Below are 24477 nucleotides of genomic sequence, written 5' to 3'. Positions count from 1 at the left end.
ACTCTGTTATCAAGTAAATTTCAGATAGTAAGAATAAGTATCAAACATCTTTATGGAAAGGTAGTAGTTCATGTCCACTCTGCAGTAGTCCTAACAAGTAATTTTACATTAAAGTATTACAGGTTTGACTCACTGACTATTTCATTGTGAAGAAAGTTTATTTAATACATAATTTAAGAATAGATTTGTATGCTGAGAAATTCTCTGAACAAGTGAGTTTTCTTTTGCCATAAAGAAGAGGATGAAGGGAGAATAGGAAATTGTGGGCAAAACCTACTAAAATTCAAAATGTACTAAAGTCATTTAAAACATTAGCTGCTTCTCTTCTGGAGAGCCCACTGAATTCCATCTGAATAAATATCTTTTCCATTTTTACAGATAATTGATTTTTGTAGTAAGTTAATAAAATAAATTAATACTTTTTTCTCCTCTTTATGATAGCATTAAATTCTAAAGAGGCTAGGTATCCTCGCCAGAACAGAAGAAGGAGGAGCTAAATGTTTTACTGTATGCACCCCCAGGTCTCCCAATTTGATAACCTAAGAGATAGCCACTGAAGAAAACAAGATACAAGGTGGGACGGTCAATAAGAGCTCTAATGGCAGAAAACGGTTTCGAGGAATAAACATCCCTTTTAAATAGTAAAAGGTAAAACCAGGAATCAAGGAGCATGGTCATTCATTGCAGCTTGGATGCAACACTCTGTCTAAAGTAGAGAAATAGTAAAATATTTTACTAAGTTAAAATATAGGTTTTATATTTTATACCACATTGAACACACACATAAAAATACCAGTGTTTTTATCTTGTTTCTGTTCAGACACGTAAGCAAATGTGTTCTTTGGTGCCTGGGAATTTATCAATATTTAGGGATAATGGAAGATAAGAAGTCCCAAGTTGACATGTGTACAAATAGAAGACTCAAAATCCTATAGCATATAAGAATCAAAATCAAATTTAGAAAGAAGTTCAAGTTACACTGTAACTAGGCTGATACGTACTCAGTCTCCCAAATCATACTTTAGCTTCCTAAGAGTCACTACAGCCTATTATACTTTAATCTTTGTTTCTTGAGATTTCTTTTCAAGTGGAAACATATCCCAAATAGAAATATATCACTTTAAGTTTAAAATCATCAAAGTCAACAAAGAAAGTGTACATTCATTAAATGGATTCATTTACAAAAGAAATCCTGAAAAGGCTGAATTCAACCAAAACTGAAGACTTGTTCTTGATTTTTCATTATTCCTCTTTAGACATGAGTCAGAATAGACATAGTATACACACAGGCCAACTTTCAACTGATTTAATAGTTACTTCCCTCTGAAGGGGGTGGAAGTTCTAGAGTCTAAAATTTAAAACCATTCATGACAGTATTTTCCAGTAAAAGGAATCATAGAGCAATGAAAAATCAGAAGCAAGATGGCTTAGAGAGCCTAATAACTTCTAAATATACACACATTTATAACCTGTATTTATTTCTAAAGAAACAAATCTTTAAGTAATGCTAATTTAACCAATAGAGAAAAAGCTTCTATCAAAATATACAATTTCCATTACAGACTAGAAGGCTAATATTAAAAAAATAGTTGTAAGCCAAAAAAGTTTGCTTGTATGGATGGGAGGCAATGCCCCTTTGAAGCACACAGCATCAAACAAGGTCTTATAAAAGACTGCTCTGTGGCCTTCTTCATTTGCAAGTTCTTGATGAATTCATAAAGCTTGGGTTTCAGTCTGTAGATCAAGCTATATCCATGCTTCTTAAACCAAGATTTCAGAAATGGAGGAATCAAATGATTCAGAATCTCAAGTGGGATTTATGCTTTACCATGTATCTGGGAAGAAAAAAAGAGTAATGGGTTATGATGACAATACAAATTTCAAAATTTTAACATGTAAAAAGGGGTGACTTCTTTTTTGTTAGAAAATCTCTAAGGGACAAAATACTGTTTTTACTAAGCAACTGGAAACTGGATTTTTCAGCTTCTGAACAATAGTAAGAAAAAAAATGTTGTTCATTAAATTCTATAACCTAAGAGCTTACTGGAAGTACATTTGTCTTTATACACTATCAGTTACAGCCACAGAGTTACCTCATGACTTTCAAAAAACTGATACAATCCAGCCAGAGATACCAAACAAGATACAGTTTTCAGAGAACACAACAAATAGCAACTGAGTCCATAGTATTAATTAAGATAATCCGCTGTTCTTGTACTTGTAAATTACAGAACAGCTGCTATTTTAAAAGACTTAACAACTCTATCCTAGTAATTCCAATAAATGAAGAATTAAATTCCTTTCACAAGCATTCAGGGTAAAGCCCAAGGGTCACCTGACAGCAGGCTCCTAAGAAGATAGAAAATCAAGTGTAGAAGGTTTCCCAGTTCATGAGAGCAAGATCACACAATCTTTGTCTTCTCACAACAGAGTTTAACGTGCCTTCCAATAGACTCTAAACTCTACATTTACATATTAAGTCAATAAATCCAAGTATTTCTCAATCTTCAATTATTATGTTGGCATCAAATCAGACGATATTCAAAGCAAGGAATTACAAAATATAGCTTATAACTTTAAAGATTTTAAATTCTGATTTTAAAAAATTGCTAAAATAAAGTATGTACAAGTATATTTTAGGATCACAATTACCTACCTATCCAATGTTTCCCAGAAACGTAAGAAAACTGGTCTATCCAAATGACGCTTATGATAGCTGAGTTCTAATACTGTTACATCCCATTTTTGAACATTTGGATCTAGACGAACTTCATCATACTTGAGATGGAAGGCTTTAACTGCATGGGGAACAGGAAGAAAGAAAACAGCACTCTTATTAAAAACTGCAGCCAAAATTATCAAACACTTTCTAGAAAGAAGTGTACATACACACAAATACCAAAACAAACAAAAATTCCAATCTATCTACTATCAACTAAAGCTATATTAACATTATATCCAGTGACCTGTGAAACAGCTGTTCTATGGTACCATCAGAAACACTCAAAGTCAACCGTGAGGGTTGATACAAGTTAGCAACCGGTGATTGAAATAACAATAAGGTAAGATAAAATCCTTAATTCAGTGAAGGATAGTTAAGAGAAAGACAACTCAAATATAGTACAGAAAGGACAATACTCTGAGATCACAGAGACATAAAGTACATTTTCACAAGACATAAACTCAGAAAAAGACTACATAGACAATAATGTTTCATTTAAAACTTAAAGAAAAACAAGCAATGAACAAAGTGACACAACGATCAAGATAATAAAGAAGAAATGGTTTAGTCTTAGAAATGAAAATGTCAAAGAAATGGAGTATGTAGAGTGACAAAGAGAAAGGACAAGGATTAAGATCATAAATGTTCAGAGTGATATTGGTCTTGGAAGCCCTTATCAGTCTAGAAGTCAAGTGATATGGAAATCATTATAAAGTATTTACTAGTTAAAGGAAAGGAATTCTTCAGTTGAGCAGGAGAGACAGCCAGGACATAACAAATTCCTGTGAAGTTACTAGGGATGAGAGCCAACAGGACTCAGTGCTGGCAGAGTTTTGTCAACATGACAGAAGCTCAAGGAACCTCAACTGAGAAAAATCCACTCAACTGGCCTGGAACCAGGACTGTGGGAGCATCTTCTCGTTTAGTGACTTATGTGGGAGGACCCAGTCCAGAGTTGCAATGCCATGCCTAGGCAGGCTAAGCAAGCCACAAAAAGCAAGCCAACAAGCTTCCCTTCATGATTCCTGCCTCTGGTCCAGCTCAATTTCTGCCCTGTTATCTCTCAATGATGGACATAGAAGTATTTAAAAATTAAAAATAAAATGCTTCTTATGAATTGTTAAAGCCTGTAGTTTTTTTAATAATTAATAAGTTTTACTGTTATTTACTTTTGATCTAGACTTTTTAAAGTAAAGTTGGTAGCATACTAAGAAAATAAGGTTTCCCTCATAAGATAAAAGACAAAAAAAAAAAAAACCAACCATTTTTTAAATTTATTTATTTTTGTTTTGGGGACAGGGTTTCTTTGTGTAGCCCTGGCTGTCCTGCAACAGACAAAATATCTTTATTGCAGGTATCAATAATGCAAAGCAAACATGCCAGCATATTACCATAAAATGTATGTAACTCAGAAAAACCAAAGTTTTCTAAGGTTCTTCAAGTAAAAACAAAAGAAATTATATAGTTACACAATGAACACAAATAAAAATCATATGCTTCAGAGTAACATACATCTTTAGGCAAAATTCATAAACTGCAAAATTTTTCAGCAGGGAACAAAAAGGTAACCTTTTGAAAAAACAGATACATTAATGGCATGCCATGATAGAGAAGATATTGTAGAGATTTTAAAAATGTAATAGTAACCAGCAAGAATTTGAAGAAACTATCATTAAAAAGTCTTTAGGGAATGGGGCTGGAGAGATGTCAAGGTGGTTGCTGCTTTCCTGGAGAACCTGGGTTCTATTCCCAGTACCCACATGGCAACTCATAAACACCTGTAAACTTCAGCTATAGGGAGTTCAATGTCCCCTTCTGGCCTCCATGACAGAAAGCACATTCACAAATGCAGACAAACACAAATATATATAAGAAAAAACAATCTTTTTTAAAATCTTGAGAGCTGAAGATTCAATGCTCACCTTAGCATACAAAAGTCAAGGTTTCAATCCAGAGCATTCCAATAGTAAGGGGGGAAAAACCGTTTTCAACAACAAATGTATATAACTACTCAGTTACTCAAACATAAAATATTAAGCTATATATGAAAGTTTTTTATACTTTTGAAAGGATTTATTTGGAAACTATATAATTCAGTATCTTATATCTTTGCTAAATTTGACTGTATCATAATTATACAATATTACGTTACTTTTTTACTTATAGTTCATGAAAACACTGCCCAAACTTCCAGGTTTCTCTTATGCTATATAAGTAATTAAATTCTCTGCTATATGCATTATGATGTGGAAAAGGATGGGACTGTAAAAACTGAGAAAAGCACTGTTATGGTTAATTTATCAACTTGAAACAAACTAGAATCACCTCAGTAGAGAGCATGCATGAGGAATTTTCTACACTGGGCTGGCCTCTAAGCACGCCTATGGTGCTTCATTACTATGTGAACTGATGTGGAACGAGCCAGCCCACTATGGCAGCACCACAGGTCCTAAACTGTGTAAGAATAGAGGAATCTGTTGGGAGCACAAGTAAGCAAGCAAGCGAGCAAGAATGTATTCATTTCTCTCTGCTCTTGACTTGTGATGTGAGATGGCTAGCTAAATAAAGGTTCTGCCTTCACCTCCTCACAATGATGAACTTAAGAAGTTATAAGCTGACATAAACACATTTTTTACCTAAGCTGCTTTCTGTCGAGGTATTTTATTACAGGGACACCAATGAAACTAGGATAAGCACAAGAGCTAAAAGACAACATAGTCCAAAGTTTCTGGTTTAGGTAAATCACAGAAGAAAAAACTAAGCTGGGGATAAGAAAGGTGAAGAGAGTACATCAATTAATTGGTGTCAATTGGCATAGCTTGTCATATTCCAACAGAACATTACCAAGTATTTACTGAGTAGTAAGACATACAACACAGTCCTATAATGTTGAAATATAAGACACATAATTTTTATAAAGTGGGGAGAGAAAAAACTGGAAATGTGAGTTGGAGAGTATGGAGCATGCCTTTAGTCCCAGCACTAAGGAGGCAGAGGCAGGCGGATCAACATGAGTTTGAGGCCAACTTGGTCTACAGAATGAGTTCCAGGACAGCCAAAGCTATTACACAGAGAAACCCTATCTGAAAAAACAAAACAAAACAAAAAACTGAAAATGTAAGATTTCCTTAAGAGGGTATTCGGAATTTAAAGAGGAACAATAATTTAAAATGTACAGCTGGCAGTCAGAAAGACCTACTAAGAAATAAAACCAAAAAAACCTTGAGATCAAATGAAGCCCAGTACGTTCACACAAGCATTTTAAAAAGTAAGGATCAGTCAACACAGCAAAATTCTGATAGAAGGTCAAAACTATCTAATCTGGGAGGTGTAGAAAATCAATTTTAGTGAAAGAGCCAAGGTATAGTGGCTTGAGAACTGAGTGTCAAGTTTGTGGAGATAATTGCTTCACAAAGTAGTTACAAAAAAGAGGGTAGGAGATCAGGTTCATGGTTTGGTTTTGGGATTCATTTAAATATAGAAGGAGAACATTTCTAACCACTGCCAGAAAAAAGCCAGTATGAAAGCAACAATGAAGAGTAAGAATAGTATGCAGAATAAAATTATTAATTATTGCTGAATTCTCAACATCCTTATCTACCTTGGAAGAATAATAATCTCAATGATTGTAATAAACTTATTATATTCCTAATAAAATTTGCTCTTTTTATCTTGAAGATAACCTAATCATTTTTAAATGATAGCCAAGGCAAGATTTAAAAAAAAAAAAAAAAAAAGAAAAAGAAACAGGTACTTGCATTCATTAACACATTTCCATTCTTTCCATATATTTAACTTTCTATGCGCCAACTCTATGCATTCCTGAGAAATGGAATAAAGAGCTATCCTAATAATAGCAATATTGTAATTTGTCTTTAAAAGTAGATTGAGATAAAATAAAAACAAATTAATAAAACTTTAACTTTAGGATAGAATGGTGTTACCAACAAAAATGGGTTGCTTAAATATCTGGACTGAATAATAGTACAATTTATATTCATAATAAGTTGTCACTGATTATGAGAATAATTTTTAATTTATTTTCACTAACATTAATATTTTAATTGGGTCGGCCAACTAAGTAATAGTTGGACTATCCCTTCCACCTAACAGACTAAATAATCTACTGTGTCAATTCCCACCCATGTATTCAACAAGAGAGATTTTTATCATATGAAGTCATTCACTCATAGGACAGTTATAGAAAGTCTCCATGTATCTGGTACTCTTTTGTTGAGAACACAAAGACAGAATGAATGAATAAAGCAGAAAAGGGCTGCTCCTTCTGTGGTACCTGCATTCTCTTCCAATAAAGATAGAAAAATTACAAGTTACCAAGAAACAAACACTAGTAAGGATTCTCCAATGAAAGAACACTTGAGCTAAGAGAACTGAATGAAGAAGAATGGCCAATCATACAATAACCATCCCAGGTGAGGAAGCTGATAGATGTCCTGGACATTTCAAGTTAGTGCTGCTATACAATGTATATTATTTGTAGCTAGTTATCAATCTTAATAAATAGTACAGGCATATTGAATTATTAATAATGTAAGAAACCTAAAATATTTGGCAATGTAACAAATAGGCAACACTCATATTTTTAAATACAACCACATAGAAAATATTAATGTACAAAAGGATTTAAAAATACCTCACAGGTGGTTAAAGGTTAGTATTGTAGTTACTCAATGGCAATCCTTTCATATATTCATATACAGGGTGACTTACATGTGCTCTTTCTCTTAAAAACTAATTTTATACTGAATAAGCAGTAAACATATGGAGAGAGAATCTTACTTTTAGCAAATATGTCAACTGGTGATCCATCGGGTAGAAGCCATGGCCAACCTTTGAACTGCCAAGCAGGACCTTGAACAAAAACAGCTACAACCCGATCCCTACAAGCAGAAAGGAGGAAGTGGGAGAGAGAAAAATACCTCAAACTTGAACTTTAACTATTGCAAATCCTTACAAAGAAGTTTCATAATTATTCAGGTGACAGTCTTCCCAGCAGTCCTCTTGGTGAGACAAACATAGTTGACATTTTACTATGTTGGTAGGATATAAACCTTAATGACCCTAGCCCCTACCTAAGTCTTCTGGACATGGTTGCAAACAATAGTTTGAGGTCATCTTTGTAATCTTTTTTTCTTCCCTTAAGTAAAGACTTATAGATTGGAATACAGATCGGTAGCTGATTTATTAATTGAACAAACTGGTTTTAAATGGAAGTTATTGGAAATTCAAATACATATTAAATATTTAAATTTAATTAAAACACTAAATTATAGGAATTCTCCAGCCATTTTATGAAACTTTCAAAGACTTACTTTCAAGTCTTATGGTTCCTTAGGAAGAAATCTGAGTATAAGATCACCTCAACTTTTCTAATTTATCAAGCTTTAGACAACTAATTGATTTACACTAAATGCTAGTTTGGTCTTTAAAGAAACTTGTTTTTTACTCTCACCGAATGTGAGGTCAAACTGTTGACCTTGTGTACATCCTAGTTCACAAATGAGTCTGTCAGATACACTAAGCCTATAGGCTGAAGATGATGCACCAACACTGTGGAGAAAACCTCGGGTGATTCTCCAGGCAGCTGGCTGTTTCTGTCAACTCACTTTTTTTTTTTTTTTGGAAGCTGCTTGTGTGCACTTCCTGTTTTTATTTTTGTTAGGTCATATTTCCTTCTTGGGTCTCTGAGGGAGTTGAAGATTAGATAGTTACAGTTAAAGTTTAGATAGTTATAATTTTCCTTATTAAGAATTTCAGAAAAGAAACTCACTAAAGAGGTGTAAGTGTATAAATTTGAAAGAAGTTGTAAGACAGTTCTGTTAGTAATATAAGCTAGGATAGAAAGTGAATCAGGTACATTTTGAACTTACCAAAACAGGATAGATAATGGAATTATTTTCTCTGAATGTGTCAAATGCAAATGGACTAGACATTGTTTAGGTATTTATTACTTGTATATATGATATCTAATTATTGTAAAAAATAAATGAAAGTATATAAACAAAAAAAGAAACTTGGTTTTTTTTTTCAGCTATACAAACTAATTTTTCAAGAAAAAAAAACTCTTTCTACGTCTTCACATTTCAGTATTTTGCACAATATTCAGTTAAAAATTCTATAAAGTACCGCCATAAGCAGTTTAAGTATACAACAGTCGGGAACAAAATAATGATGGTTACTTACCATGAATAACATTAACTAAAGTATTTACTAAGTGACAGTGTTGTTTTAAGCACACTATAAATTAATCATGCTAATACATTTCATCTTCAAAACACTCTGGTGAGGTGAATACTACTGTACCCCATTTTCAGATGAGGAGACAAATATATGACTATGTTAAAGAACAGTCTACTAAACAGAAGGCAGAGAGAGAAAGGGAGGGACAGGGAGAGAAGAAGGAAGGAGAGTAATGATAAATCCCAGGCACTGGATACAAAAGTTCCATTTAAGGACTGATATATCAGATATATAATCACCTGCATATTACTAGAGAAACAGGCTGCCCTTTAAAAGGTCTACAGAATGCCTAGGGATCTTTGTATCACACAATAATAATCCCTGCCTTAGATAACAACTCTATACACCTAATGAAGCAGTTCTTCTCTTCAAGACCTACAGTACACCAGGTATGGAATTAATGCCAATAATCAGTTTTCAGGAGGCTAACGCAAAAGGAGTGCTGTGTGCTCCAGCTCAGACTAGAGTGAGGCCATCTTCGACAGACAGACAGAGACAGACAGACAGACACACACACACACACACACACACACACACACACACACACACACACACACACACACACAATGAGAACTAGCAAAGGCACTCAGAAAAACAGCAAAGTTTCTGAGGCTAAAACCATTTTATTTCCTTCTGTGGAATATATACCCCAAACTTTCAAAAACCTCTTCAAAAGTATAGCACACTACTACATAATTTATTACTAAATAAATTAGATGTAACTTACACCATTTAATAGTTGTGAGAGTAAGATATTACTAGAATGTCAGTATTATTATATAGATCTCCCTATATGGATTAATAAATTTTCTAAGATAATTTCTATTTAGAACCTGTTATAAAGTACAATACCTGTTTATATCATTTAAAAAAATGGTCAGGCAAGATATCTCAGCAGGTAAATGTGCTTGCTACCAAACCTGACAACCTGGGTTTGATCCAGGACACACACGGTAGAGGAGAAAAACCACCTCCTGCAAGTTGTCCTCTGACTTCTGCAATCATACCATGGCATACTCATACACACAAAATAAATATTAAAAAAAAAAAAACTTTAAATGCAAACAAAACATTAATGCAGAGAGAATGGGGGAGAAGGGAGAGAGAGGGGGGAGGGAGAGAGAACCTTACCAATCTTGAGGCATCAGTTTCAGGGGCTGGTCTACTACTCTATAAGGTACTGTGACACTAATGGCTGTGCCCCCTGGTTGCATCTGATCTTTTCTTCTCTGTATTAGTGTTTCATTTTCTCGTTGACAACCTTGTTTCTTCTTTTCATCTGATGGGACAAACCTGAGAAAAAGTACACAATATGATGAAACAAGGATATTTTCAAATACTTTTTGAAATGTTAATATTTTAAGCTAAAATGTTTGCCTTATGTGTAGATCTTATGAGTTGGAAAGATATGCTCCTTTTTGTTTTGTTTTGATTTTGGTTTTCGAGACAGGGTTTCTGTGTGGGTTTGCCTATGCTGGAACTAGCTCTATAGAGCAGGCTGCCCTCAAACTCACAGAGATCCGCCTACCTCTGTGTAGCTAGAAGTTTTCCTGTGTCCCACCTGGCCCGTGGTCAGGACAAATTTCTCTCACCTGCAGGTCCCATAGCCACTCAGAACCAAATAAATACACAGAGGCTTATATTATTTACAAATGCTATGGCCTAATGGCTCAGGCTTCTCGCTAGCTAGCTCTTACATCTTCAATTAACCCATTTCTATAAGTCTTCACTCTTCCACGTGGCTTGTGCTTACCGGTACTTTACATCTCGATTCTCCTGGCAGCTAGCAGCGTCTCTCTGCTGTCTTTCTCCTTCTGCTCTCTAGAATGTCAGGCAGTGGCAGCACATGCCCTTAATCCTATCACTTAGCAGGCAGGATCTCTGTGTGTTCAAGGCCACACTGGAAACAGAGCCAGTCTCCACTGGTAGACTCAACTTACTCCAAATTTTACAAGACACGTAAAATAAATAAATAGATAGATAGATAAATAAAAGTAAAAAAAAAAAAAAACTTCTACACTTTCATATTTCAGAAAAATTAAGAAAAGTGACATTAAACTTCGGTGTTACTTTTAAGATTCTAAAGTAGGAAGATCAGTATATATCAATAGTCTGTTCTAATAAACACCTTTAATACTATCATACAGCAGTATTTATAAACTCTATGTGGTTCAATTTTCTGCTGTATCCTCCCCACAGAAGACATACTATAAAATAACCTAACATTCTGAAAGGCACTACCACTCCAGAAACGGGTAGTTATTTTACAAGCTTTCATGGTTAGCATGTTAGTTGTCAACTTGACTCAATCTAGAATGGTATGAAAACATTCCTTTGGGTGTGTCTCATGGGGGAGTTCAGAAAGTTTTAACTGAAGAGGGCAGTTCCACCTGGATTACAGACAACACTATTCCAAATGTTGAGGCATGTGGCTCAATAAAAGGAAAATAAAGCCAGCATTTATTTCTCCCTGCTTCCTGAATCAGAGACAGTGTGACAACCTGTCTCACTCTCCCACTGCCAGGGCTTTCCACAAGGGGAGACTATATATACCCTACAACTCTAAGACAAAAGGAACCCAAGTTGCTTCTGTCAAGTATTCTGTCAGAGCAATGGAAAAAGTACCTAATACTTAAGCGTATATAAACATTCTAATTTGTAAAGTAAATATAATCCAAACATTTGGTCCATTAGTCATGGTTTAGCCTCTCCAATTAGATCAATACAACCCCTGCACTTGCAGAGCAGTGCTTCCAAAGGCTCGCGAAGGTGAACCGTAAAGGAATAAAGGGTTAAGAGATAAGAGTTGGGTGCGGGGTTAGGGTTAGGGATGGAATGCTTTAAGTCCACACTAGGAAGGGTTCCTTGAAACTTTCTAAAGTAATGCTAATTTTGTGGTCATGAAAGATTTTAGTATTTGATAATAACAACACTACAGAACTGTCTGAGATGACCTGATTTTATCTTTATATCTTCTAATCATTTCCTCCTGTATAATTTTTTCTCATTTTTAATTAATAAAGCTTATATAGAAAATGCCAAATTTAATAGCAACACTTTAAATAAAACATATTTTTAAAATATTGTATATAATGTTGGAAACAATTCTAAATCAAAAAGAACAAGGAAGGAAGGTCTTTAGTAAACTTACACATGCAAAGGGAGCACATTAAATGTCAAAATGTATCTACACGGTTGAGTCAGTGCTCTTGAACTAGTGTTTCAGACGCACAGTTGTTACCACCAAAACTAAGTTGGTTTCCTTGGCCTCAGTCTCTACCTAGCTGAGGTTAAATTGCTCACATTTTTAAATACCATATTTTTCTTTCTGAATTCTGAAATGTTATAAAAGTACTTCGATAATGAATTATAAAATAAAAACAAATGATATTACCCAATTAATAAAGTTATTACATACCTATTTCCTAAAAAATAAGAGTTATGTGGCACCTGCATGTTTCTACACTGGTTGCTTCAGTTTTATTAAAGTTCAGAACAACTTATATGATACAGAGTTTTAAAAAATAACTAATTTTTTCACGTGTTCTAGTATTTTAATGTCTGCTTGTGTCAAGGTATGTTTTTATTTTAAGAACAGCAGAGTTCCTCTGTTAACAATAAGAAGCAGCTCTATTTCAAATACTTTCCTCCTTTGGTCAGTTGATAACATAAGGATAAACCTTATGACCGCTTGTGAAGTTCACTGGGAAGATTATCTGCCACTTGTTCATCTTGCTGAAGGTCATCAAACCTAAGAGACACTAAGGACTAGTATATAAACTCTATTATACCACTAAAGGAAACAAAATTATTAATGCCGACTAAACTCCAATACTTTAATGTACTGCACATAACTCAGAGCCACTAGCCTTCTACTGGAATTGGCTATTTCTCCTAGAAGACTAAAATGTTTGATATTATGACAGAAAATTTTTCATTTATACCTCAAGAACAAAAAGGAGCACAGCTTTACCTACAGTACAAGTTCTCTATAGAGATCATTTAGGTCTTCAAAGTAATTATAACAACATAAGTTTGCAATCCTCTCACAAAGTGGAATTCATTTTAATGTATTTTTGCACATATAACATTGGCATAAAATTTACACACAATTAAATGTGAAAAATAGTTTGAATTTATACCCAGAGCACATTCATTTTAAAAAAGTGATATCCATTAAGACTCCTTGTGCACTTTCAATCAGTCAATTCCCATCACTCTTGTCTCAATAATTAATCACTTTATATTCCCATCAGCATAAACTGGTCTTGCCATATTCATACACATAAAGTCCTATAAGATATAATCCTTTGTAGCTGGCTTCTTCAATCAAGTGTTTCTAATATTCAACCATACTGTGAGAACACAATCAGTAGTTTGCTCTCTTTTACTGCTGAGTGGTATTTTATCATTATACTGTAGTACTTACTGAAAATGATTTTGTTCTTGCTAAATGTGGGTGTATGGGTGTCATAGTTCATTTGAGATACTACAATAAAAACATGACAGACAAGGTGGCTTCTAAGACAACTTTTATTTCTAACATTTCTAGAAGTTGAGATCAAACGTCAAGATGATGACAGACTTGAAACCTCGGGAGGAAGGAATTAGTGGTTCAGCCTGCCAACTGCACTCTGTCCTCACAGTGAAGAGAGCAAGAGAACTCTGAGTTTTGAACTGCAATGGCATTAATCCTATCACCAAGGGCAGAGTTCGCATCTTAATTAGCCCCAGTCTTAGTTACTTTTCTAGTTGCTGTCACAATAAAATAAAATAAAATAAAATAAAATAAAATAAAAACCTTGACAAATAAAACTTAAGGAAAAAAGAGTTTGTTACATATCTCGTAGTTCAGGGGTCCAGTCAGTCCCTCCCAGCTGGGAAGTGATGGCAGCAAGAGCTTGAGGTAGCTGGTCACATTGTAACTACACTCAGGAAACAGAGCAACGAATGCCCCTCACAGTTCCCTTTCTTCATTTTATCCACTGTAGGACCCCAGCCCATGGAATAGTGCTGTCCAAAGAGTCACTGGTCTTCCCATCTCAGCTAACCTATGCAGACAATCCCTTACAGCTATGTCCAAAGGTCTGTCTCCTAGGTGATTCTTGATTCTGTCAAGCTGACAATATCAACCAACACATCTCCCAAAGTCTCTTTTTTATATCATCATATGAATGATACATTTAAATATATGAAATTGACAGGAGGAACAAACATTCAGTCCTCACCAGAAAGGTTTGAAGACATGGGTCAGTACAAATTAAGCTAGCACAGGCATTACATTAGTGATTTACAAACATGTATTTTCATTCCTTCTATATAAACACCTTGGAGTTGAATTTTTAAATCATGGAGTACATTTAACTTTGTAAGAAATTGCAAAAAAGTTTAAGTATAGTTGCCATTTTGTATATTCACTAAAAATTCCTGAGAACTAGATTTTTAATTTTGCTGTTTCTAATGAGTGTGAAGTACTATCTCATGTATTTACTGGTTATTGTATTCTTTATTGCAGTATCTCATCTTTTGCTTCTGAGTCTTTTTAACATCAGTATGTAGGAGTCCCTTATACACTGTAGACATAAGCCTCTTCTTAGAAATGTTTAATGTGAAAAATAAAAATTGCATCCGGGTTGCCACTAAGCCCTGACAACTCTAGGATGTCCATCACCAATTGTAGGATATATTCCAACATTAAGTCATGACACATAAGTTTACATTAGTTCAATAAAGTATGCAATGATTTACTCAACTAAACAAAGAGTATGACCAAAGTGCTACATATACAGTACTATTCCGTTTGGCTACTCTATCGATTTTCAACCTGTGACCTTCTATTACAATTCCTCTTATGCCTGAGAAGTATCAGTTAATGATAGCCATGACTAGATAGAAGATAATTTAGGATCTCAAAGAAAACAAAGCAAAAATTAGCCCTTTAAGTTATACCCAAAGTCTTAACAGAACAAACAACAGTGTTTTATTTCTATGCCTCTCCTTGCCCAAGTAGTTTAGTTAACATAGCGGCACCTGGAGGGACAGTACATCAGACAGTTAAATAAGAGAAAAAGTTTTATCGCCTAATCTATCAAGCTTTAAATGTGTTCCTAAGAAATGAATTAAAGTATTTAATAGTAAATCTATGTTTATTTCACTAAGAATTTGTCTTATTTAGCCGGGCAGCAGTGGCACAGGCCCTTAATCCCAGCACTCGGGAAGCAGAGCCAGAAGGACCTCTGTGAGTTCGAGGCCAGCCTGGGCTACAGAAAGAGATCCAGGACAGGCACCAAAACTGCACAGAGAAACCCTGTCTTGAAAAAATAAAAAATAAAAAAAGGAATTTGTCTTAAAGTGGTATTACATCAATAATTTTACAACGGCTGTTTTTTAAGAGATAGCAATTCATCTAATTTACCATCTCTCAACTGTCAGTCAGACATGATGTTTACATTAACTAGTGTACTGCTGCTCTGAGCATATCTGTGAATATTGGATAAAGTGAAAAATCAATCTGAAAAAATTATTTGGATAGAACTATGTTATTTGAGATTTATCATGGCTAATGCTGACTGTCCAATGAATAGATCGACAATGACATAAAGAGAAGCCACCCAGCAAGTTTGTTAGATTGGGTTACTGCCTACTGAACTTCAGGTTTCAACCTAACACAGCCCTGAGTTATCTGAGGGAATCTCAAATGAGGAATGGCCTGATCAGACTGGCCTGTTGGCATGTCTGCTTGCTAACTGATGTAATAGGATCCAGCCCACTGTGCCAATACAATATCTAAACAGTGGCTCCTGGCCTGCAGAATGAAAGTGGCTGAGCAGAAAAGCCAGGGAATAAACCACTAACAGCACTCTTCCAGTCTCTACTTAAGATCCTGCCCCGCCTGCGTTTCTACCAGAGTTCTCTCAAGGATGGACTTTTATGATAAGTCTTTCCCCCTCTCCAAGCTGGCTTGGGTCATGGTGTTTAACACTGCAACTGAAAGCACACAAGAACAAGTTCACCGAGGTGGGAAGGTCCACACTAACATTGGTAGCACCATTCCATGCGCTGGGTCCCAAATGAATGAAAAGGACAATTCAAATAGTTAGCATCTCTCTCTGCTTCCTAAATGCACTTCAACTGTGCTGAGATGACTCGTGTTTCTGGGGCCAGGATTTCTCTGCTAGTTAACTTTCTATTCTCTTTGTTGTTGATTGTTTGTTTGTTTGGTCAACTTGACATAAGCTACAGTTATCTAAGAAGTGGAAACTTCAATTGTGAAAATGCCTCTATCATCTGGCCTGTGGGCAAGCCTGTGTGGACATTTTCTTGATTAATGACTGATGTGGAAGGTCCAGCCCAATGGGGAGGTGACATCCCTGGGCAGGTGGTCCTGGGTTATAGAAAATAGCATGCTGGAAGAGCCACAGAGAACAAGCCACTAAGCAGCCCTCTTCCATGACTGCTTCAGTTTCTGCCTCCCTGTACCTGACTAGAGTTCCTGCCCTCATTCCCAGTGAGTAGGATTAGACATTCAAGACAAACTCTTTCTTATGTGGTTGGTTTTGGACAGTGTCTTATCACAGCAACAGAGCACACTAGGACAGCCTTCCCATCACGACAGACCATATCCTCAGACGAGGACAGCCTTCCCATCACGACAGACCATATCCTCAGATGAGGACAGCCTTCCCATCACGACAGACCATATCCTCAGATGAGGACAGCCTTCCCATCACGACAGACCATATCCTCAGACGAGGACAGCCTTCCCATGACAGACCATATCCTCAGACGAGGACAGCCTTCCCATGACAGACCATATCCTCAGACGAGGACAGCCTTCCCATCACGACAGACCATATCCTCAGACGAGGACAGCCTTCCCATCACGACAGACCATATCTTCAAACTTGTGAGATAATATAAATCCTCCCTACCTTACCTTACTCTGCTCAAGTAGTTGTCACAGCAATAAGAAAATATTAAAAAAAAATATATAACATTCCTGAGTGTTCTCCCTTCCAGTCAAGAACTATGACAATTATATTTTACAGGCATTTTTTAAGTTTTAAGGAACAGTGGTATGAGTTAACAAATTATTACTTTTAAACATTTTTTCCTGTTTCTAGTATGATATGACAAAATCCTTGAATAAATAGAACAGTGTTTCAAAACAAAACATAACAAACCCTAAAAAGTATTAATAAAGTCTACAAACAAACAAACCAAAAAAAATTTTACAGGCATCTCTGTCCTATAGAGCAAAAGATAAAGAATGTTTTGGCAAAGACTAATAGGGAAACTCCACAGTAGAAAAACTCAAAAAGTAGTGTGTAGTCAGAGAAGGAATCTATCTATGAATCAATTAAGTCAAAACTTTGCTTTCACATTTTACTGAGTTTCTACAATAACAAGCAAAGCACAAGGGCTGGAGAGTTGGCTCAGAGGTTAAGAGCACCGACTGTTTTTCCAAAGGTCCTGAGTTCAATTCCCAGAAACCACATGGTGGCTCACAACCATCTGTAACAAGATCTGGCGCCCTCTTCTGTATACATAATAAATAAGTAAATAAACCTTTAAAAAAAAAAATCAAAAACAAGCAAAGCACAAATCCTGCTCAAAGTAGGGAATCTAATAAGAATGTCTATCTTCATACACTGGGACTCGCTATGGTTAAATTCATTGGAAGAGTAAATTAGAAACAAACCCATTCTCCTAATTTCCCTGCCCCAAGCCTTTAGGCCTATCCTTAAAAAAAAAAAAAAAAAAAAAGTATTGACACCTAGAACAACATCATGTGTATGTTAAAAACCTCAAAATGAGAATTTAAAGTCATAGTAGACTGGTAATGCTCCAGGTGCTGAAATACTCCCACATTTACAAGAAGCTCAAAACTCAACAGGAAAAATTCTTTGAGAAATAAAGAATAATCCATAGGTTTAATTTAATTAGGATGGAACAAAAAAGATCTCCACATACAAATACAGCAGATAAATTTTCAATGATCTTTAAAATAACCACAGCAGAATTTCTTCAGATGACTATCAACAAAGGGAGGTAAGTGACAATGTGACATCACCTTCAACAAAGGAAGAAGGAAAAGAATGGTCGGTACATTGTTTTCCAATGCAGATGTACCACCGCACTTTGCACTAACAGCGATTGTTGAGAACAGGAACTATCATTGGTTAGGTATAAGTTTCAAAGGTTGCCCTGCCTGTTTTCATTCCCAGCAGTTACTACCCAGGCCCAAGTAGTTTCCTTACACGTATGTGTGGAAGAACACTTAGTGACTGCAAGGGTACCCTCTACATATGTATCTTTTGAGCATTCTCTTGTGCAAGCTCTCCTCTTGGAAATAACTCTGCCTTCTGAGAACTCCACCATGACCAGAACACCACTTTCCATCTATGCAGTCTGCTCTAAATAACTGTGTAGTCCCACCAATCTTCTCTCCGTTATGCTGACAGAAGTAACACTTCTTGACACTTCTATAATATTAGCTTCATTTTGGTAGGAGTGTTAAAAGTTAGAATGTAAAACGTTGAACTGAGTTCTACTTTCTGTTTCGTTTATCAGTGAAGGGCTACAAGATAGAAGAATCCTTACTTTTATATAAAACAAAACAGAATCTATGCCAATTTGAACTATGGGCTACAGCCAGTACTATAATTGTGTCAAGGAGGTTTCAATTACGCATTAATTGCATGGTGAAGGCTCCAGCCGGACTCAATCAGCAGAGGAGACATCAACTGCAATGAGTCATTAAACAATGAGAGAAATGTTTTGAATTTGGAAGAAAAAAATGGACACAATCTATCCTAAAAGTGTGGTCCATTTAACTGGCTTCTGTGTAGTACGGCTAATAAGAAAGGGAAACAAGTTCATTTCTTTATCTCTTCAAATTATAAATATTAGACTTAACAGCATACTAAGATAAATACCATATAAAAATGATTTGGAAGGAGCTTTAAAAGATCATCACTAAATTCAAAAATACAAAAGATCAAGTAAAAGGCAGCCTCATAGAAAATATAATCTATACCTAAAACAAAGAATTTAAAAGTTAAATTGGACTCATAAAACACACCACACACACACACACACACACACACACACACACACAGAGAGAGAGAGAGAGAGAGAGAGAGAGAGAGAGAGAGAGAGAGAGAAAATGAGAATCAAATGCTGAATTTTAGGTCAAGTTTCTATTTTCCCATCCCTCCCCTTTCTTTTTCATTTACAAAACCAAATGTTTAGATTAAAACAGTACATTTACAGTATTAGCTACAAAATAAAACAAACCCAGGTCTCTGAAGAATCCAAAACTAGGTAAAAGTTCTAGAAATACAAAAACAGAACTAAAGAAAAGAGCAGCCACGTGCTATTTCACAGATTATCAATGATGGAAAGAGTATATTTGCGTATTAATTAGAAGGTGGAAAGGAGATACCCATTCCCCCACAAGCTCCCTCTCACGTGATCTCCTGAGCACTAGGAACAAGACCATTCTAGCCTTCCATTCAGGCTCTCTGTCCATTTATGTCACCCACCAATCCCCAGAAACATTCTACCTGGGAGATACCTCCTCAAATGGCCACACAGCTAGAATTTACTCAGGTAGGCTAGTCTCATTCCTGACTTCCTCTACACTCTCCCAAGACTTACTCTTGGTCTCAAGCCCATCTCAATTCACTGGTGACTCCATCTCCAGGTGCAAACCCAGGGTACCCCTAGCCCTTTCACCTCCGTCTCTTTGTAAACTCTTGTTTAACCTTCTGCAGCAGCCATTTCCATTCCTTTATACCACCCACTCAAATGCAGGGATTTCTATCGGGAACCCCACAGCCACCACACTTGCCTGGGATCTAAGAAGGACGACAGCAACCAAAGAACAGACCATACACAAGAAGCACCAAGAAACACCTCAAACATCACAATTCCAGCTGCCTAGACACAAGCACAAAAAGACAATGAACAGTAGAGACTTCCACCAGAAGCCAGTGAATCCTATTACAGGAGGCCCTGAGAGGTACAATATAGCTGAATCACAAACAAAGCTGTCAAAACAGCAAGTATTAAATATGCTCAAGGTTCTTAAAGAAAATATAAATAAATCCTTTAATAATGTCTGTAAAAACAGGTGAATGAAATGATGAAAACAATTCAAGACAAAAAAGAGAATTTAAGTAAGAAATAGAAATCACTAAAGAAAACACAAGTGGAAAGAAAAGATTAGGACATTAAAGAAAAACCTCAGAGGTAAGGATCACCAACAGATTACAAGAGATGGAAGAGAGAATCTTGAGTCTTGAAGGCAAGGTGGAAAAAATATTTACCTCAGTCAAAGAAAATGTTAAGTTGGAGAAAAAAAAAAAAAGCACAAAACATCCATAAATCTGAGACACTATGAAAAGAACACATCTATGAATATAAATATAGGGACAGAGGAAGAAGATCCAAGCCAAACGCACAGAAAATATTTTTAACAAAAATTTCCCCAAACTAACTAAGAAGGTGCCTATCAAAGTACAGGAACATACAGAATATACAGAACACCAAATAGACAGGACAAGAAATTTCCTCACAACACATAATAAGCAAAACACTAAATGCACAGAACATAGAAGTAATATTAAAAGCTACAATAGTAAAAAGGCCACATAACATATAATGGGAGAACGAAGAATAACATCTGACTTCCCCATGGAGACTCTAAAATCTCAAAGTCTCCACAAATACAAGAAAAGTGAAACATCCTGCATCTTATTTGACCACCATCAATTAAAGCTGCATATCAACAACAAAAAGTATACAAATTCATGGAAACAGAACTCACTAAGGAAAACAAAAAGTGGGTCAAAACATAAACCAAGAAGAAAATTAAAAACTTTTACAATTGAATGAAAATTATAACAGCATAACAAAATTTATGGGACACAATGAAAGCAGTTCTAAGAGGCAAGTTCATAGCACTAAGTGCTTACATAAAAAAAATGGAGAGATCTCATATTAGTAATGTAATATTACATCTGAAAGCTCTAGAACAATAAAATAACACACAACAACAAGACAACAAGAAATAATCCAACTCAGGGCTGAAATCAATGAAATAGAAACAAACAAACAAAAAGGAATTAATGAAAGTAACGGTTGTTTGAGAAAATCATTAACATTGATAAATTCTTAGCCAGTTTAACTAAGACACAGTGAGAATAAGATACAAATTAATAAAATTAAAGAGGAAAGGGGTACAATCAAGGAAATCGGCAGAATCCTTAGAATATACTTTAATAATCTGTACTCCATCAAACCGGAAATCCTCAAAGAAGTGGATAAATTTATTGATCTACCAAAGTTAAATCCAGATCAAACTGCTAGAGTAGAGTGGTCAAGATCCTGAGACTGGATAGGAAAACCTAATACTATTATTCTGCTAAAAGAACACAGCAATAAAATGACTCTGTGGTGGTCTGAATGAGAATGGCCCCCTAGGCTATGTCTGAATTCTTGAACTCCAGTTGTTACAACTGTTTTAGAAAAACTAATAAGCTTGACCTTGCTGGAACAGGTGTGGCTTTGTTGAAGAAGGTGTGTCACTGAGAATGGGATTTTTGATGTTTCAAAGACCCATGCCTGGCTAGGTCACTCTTTCTACCTGCATTTTATGGATGAGAAGTGAGCTCTTAGCTACTATATAGCTCCAGAGCCATGCTTGCCTGCCAGTGACACCATGCTGTCAGCCTTGAGAGTTATCAACTACCCTCTGAAACTGTAAACAAATCCCCAGTTAAATGCTTACTTTAAAAGTAACCTTGGGCTGGGTGGCAGTGGTGCACATCTTTAATCCCAGCACTTGGGGAGGCATAGCCAGAACTTTGTGAGTTTGAGGCCAACCTGGTCTACAGAGCAAGATCCAGGACAGGCATCAAAACTACACAAAGAAACCCTGTCTCAGGAAAAAAAAAGAAAAGAAAAGAAAAAAGTAACCTTGGATATGGTGTTTCATCCCAACAACAGAGAAACAACTAATTCAGACTACTAATGACTTTCTACTCTACCTGTAGAGCAGTGCCTCACTCAGCCATCACCAGAGTCACTTCTCTTCGCAGTGAATGGGAACTAACACAGAGAACCACAACTGGACCATGTGCAGAGACTGAGACTTTGGAACACTAAGTCACAAATGGGATGTCTTTATCACACCTGTCCCCTTAGAGTTCAAGGATGATGTATGTGGAATGAGGTATGGAAAAATTATAAGAGGCTATGCCAGGCAACTGTTACACCAGCCTATGACCTTGAAGTATATGCCCCTGGGGCATTGAAGCTCAGGGATCCTTTAAGACCTAGGATGCGTGTAAGATGCTCTCTTCACGACCTCAAGGTTTTGGATACTAGAACAGACCAGAGCAGATTTCACCAGAGAATAGCACTGGACCATGCCTCACCCTTCCAGGATCCTGCAACAAATTCCTTTATTGTATCTTGTGAGTTAACCCCCAAATAAATTCCTTTGATCACTAAGCAGACTCCATGGGTTGCTAGTGATATAATAAAAAAAAAAAAAAAAAGAAAGAAAGAAAGAAAAGAAAAAGAAAAGAAAACAACAACAACAAAACCCCAAGAGGTTATGCGATGGGTGGTGACTCCAAGGAACTTGTCTTCCATACACATTTCTGACACACATAGAAACTCACAGACCAACTGCAGCAAACACAGGACTTGCACAGGTTTAAGCCAGGAGGGATCCCAGTGCTGAGAGGGGAGTGGACACGGGCTCCTACCCCTAAACAAGAAGCTATCTGCAATTGATATCTAATGGCAAAGGAAAAATTAGTTTTATCCAATGGTGTATAGCTGGGTATATTAACCACACATCAGGGTAGGCCCCATGCTTAGGAGTAGAATGGTATTTTTGTACAATTTTTGGCTCATTTTGCTTTATTTAGACATTGTCTTACTGGTCTTTGTTTTTACATTCTGGTTTCCATTTTTGTATGGGTTTGTTTTTGTTTGCTGGAGAGAGAGAGACAGACAGACAGACAGATAGACACACCCACCCACCATGGCATTGGGTGGGTGAGACAATGAGCAGAACCTGGGAAGCATTTGAGGAGAGGAAAAGCATACTCAGACAACAGTCTATGAGGTAAATTTTTACAATAAGGAAAATGTAGTGCCATGGGAAGGTTTGGAGGATAGAAAGGGAAGGGGAAGTGATTTAATTATATTATAATCTCAAAAAAAATTAAACTTACATAGTGACAACAGCAGTGTCTTACAAGGAACAAGTTTATCAAATTATTTAAAGACTATAAATTTAAAAAAAAAAACAAAACTTTAAATTAGTGGTGATGGTGTACACCTGTAATCCCAATACTCAAGAGGCAGAAGAGGCTGATCAATTGTTCAAAGCCAGCCTGGTCTACAGAGAGAGTTCCTGAACAGCCAAGGCTAAACAGAGAAACCATGTCTCAAAAAAAAAAAAAAAAAAAAAAAAAACCAAACAAACAAACAAACAAAAAAAACCAGGAAGAAATTACTTACTTTAGATCTTGTAGAAGGTCTTTTGCATTAAGCATAGTTATTAAAGAAGTGGTAGCTGCAGGGATGATAATGATGGGTGTTCGTGATCCTGAAAAGAAAAATTTAAAGGTTGAAAAAAAATTACATTATTATTATTGAAAGGAATTACTTTTTTAAAATAATTTTAAATTTATAACTTTAATTCTTTCATGCCAAAATATTTTTAAATTTAAAATTTAAATTTGCAATAATGGCAAAAATATTTAATAAGCTACCCATGTGGCTTATTTCCTGCCAAGTAAAGATAACAAGCAGATACACACAATATTGGTACACAAGCCTATTAGCCCTGGTTTTGAAACCTATTTCACCTACATTTACCTCCTAAACTAAACCAAAGACACAATCATACCATACCTTTCTTCTGATTTGGGGGAGGTCTTGCTTGAGAAACTGTAAATAGAAAAAACAAAAATCACAGTTGTTATAAAAACAAACAAACACAAACATTATTTCCAAATTACAAAGGAATCTTAAACATTATTGATATTCACATGACTGGTGGTAAACCACAAGACATTCCACATTTTACACCTCTGCTTTTTACAAATATTAAAATGCTATAGCATTATTCAACAATTTAGTATAAGAAATGAGTAACAGAAGAATAAATACAATTAATTAAAAAAGAAACAAGCCGGACGGTGGTGGCGCACGCCTTTAATCCCAGCACTTGGGAGGCAGAGCCAGGCAGGGATCTCTGTGCGTTCAAGGACAGCCTGGTCTCCAAAGCGGGTTCCAGGAAAGGCGCAAAGCTACAAAGAGAAACCCTGTCTGAAAAACCAAAAAAACAAAATTATTTTGCATGATGCTATGATGGAGAACACAAGACAGTGAGCACTTAACAAGCCCATGGAAATTCACAGGAAAATAAGAGAATAGACAGTAACATTTAAAAAACAAATCACGGG

The 24477-nt window shown here is 35.9% G+C and overlaps 1 protein-coding gene across 1 annotated transcript in view; it reads right to left on the bottom strand.

Annotated features, from left to right (window-relative positions):
* Positions 1-1291: 1291 nt before the first annotated feature.
* The window catches only part of Cdc73 (cell division cycle 73), a 100342-nt gene continuing 77156 nt past the window's right edge, over positions 1292-24477 (bottom strand). Inside the window, exons 12-17 of the mRNA XM_036202109.1 lie at positions 23924-23959; positions 23528-23615; positions 10115-10276; positions 7523-7623; positions 2657-2798; positions 1292-1835 (exon numbers count right to left, since the gene is read on the bottom strand). Of these exons, the coding sequence (XP_036058002.1) occupies positions 1799-1835; positions 2657-2798; positions 7523-7623; positions 10115-10276; positions 23528-23615; positions 23924-23959 (566 nt within the window). The 3' untranslated portion in view covers positions 1292-1798. The remainder of the gene's footprint in view (positions 1836-2656; positions 2799-7522; positions 7624-10114; positions 10277-23527; positions 23616-23923; positions 23960-24477) is intronic.

This window comes from Onychomys torridus, chromosome 11 (assembly GCF_903995425.1).
Source record: "Onychomys torridus chromosome 11, mOncTor1.1, whole genome shotgun sequence".
Lineage (NCBI taxonomy): Eukaryota > Metazoa > Chordata > Mammalia > Rodentia > Cricetidae > Onychomys > Onychomys torridus.
Note: the sequence above shows the minus strand (reverse complement) of the source record. Positions and strands in the feature narration are given on the sequence as shown.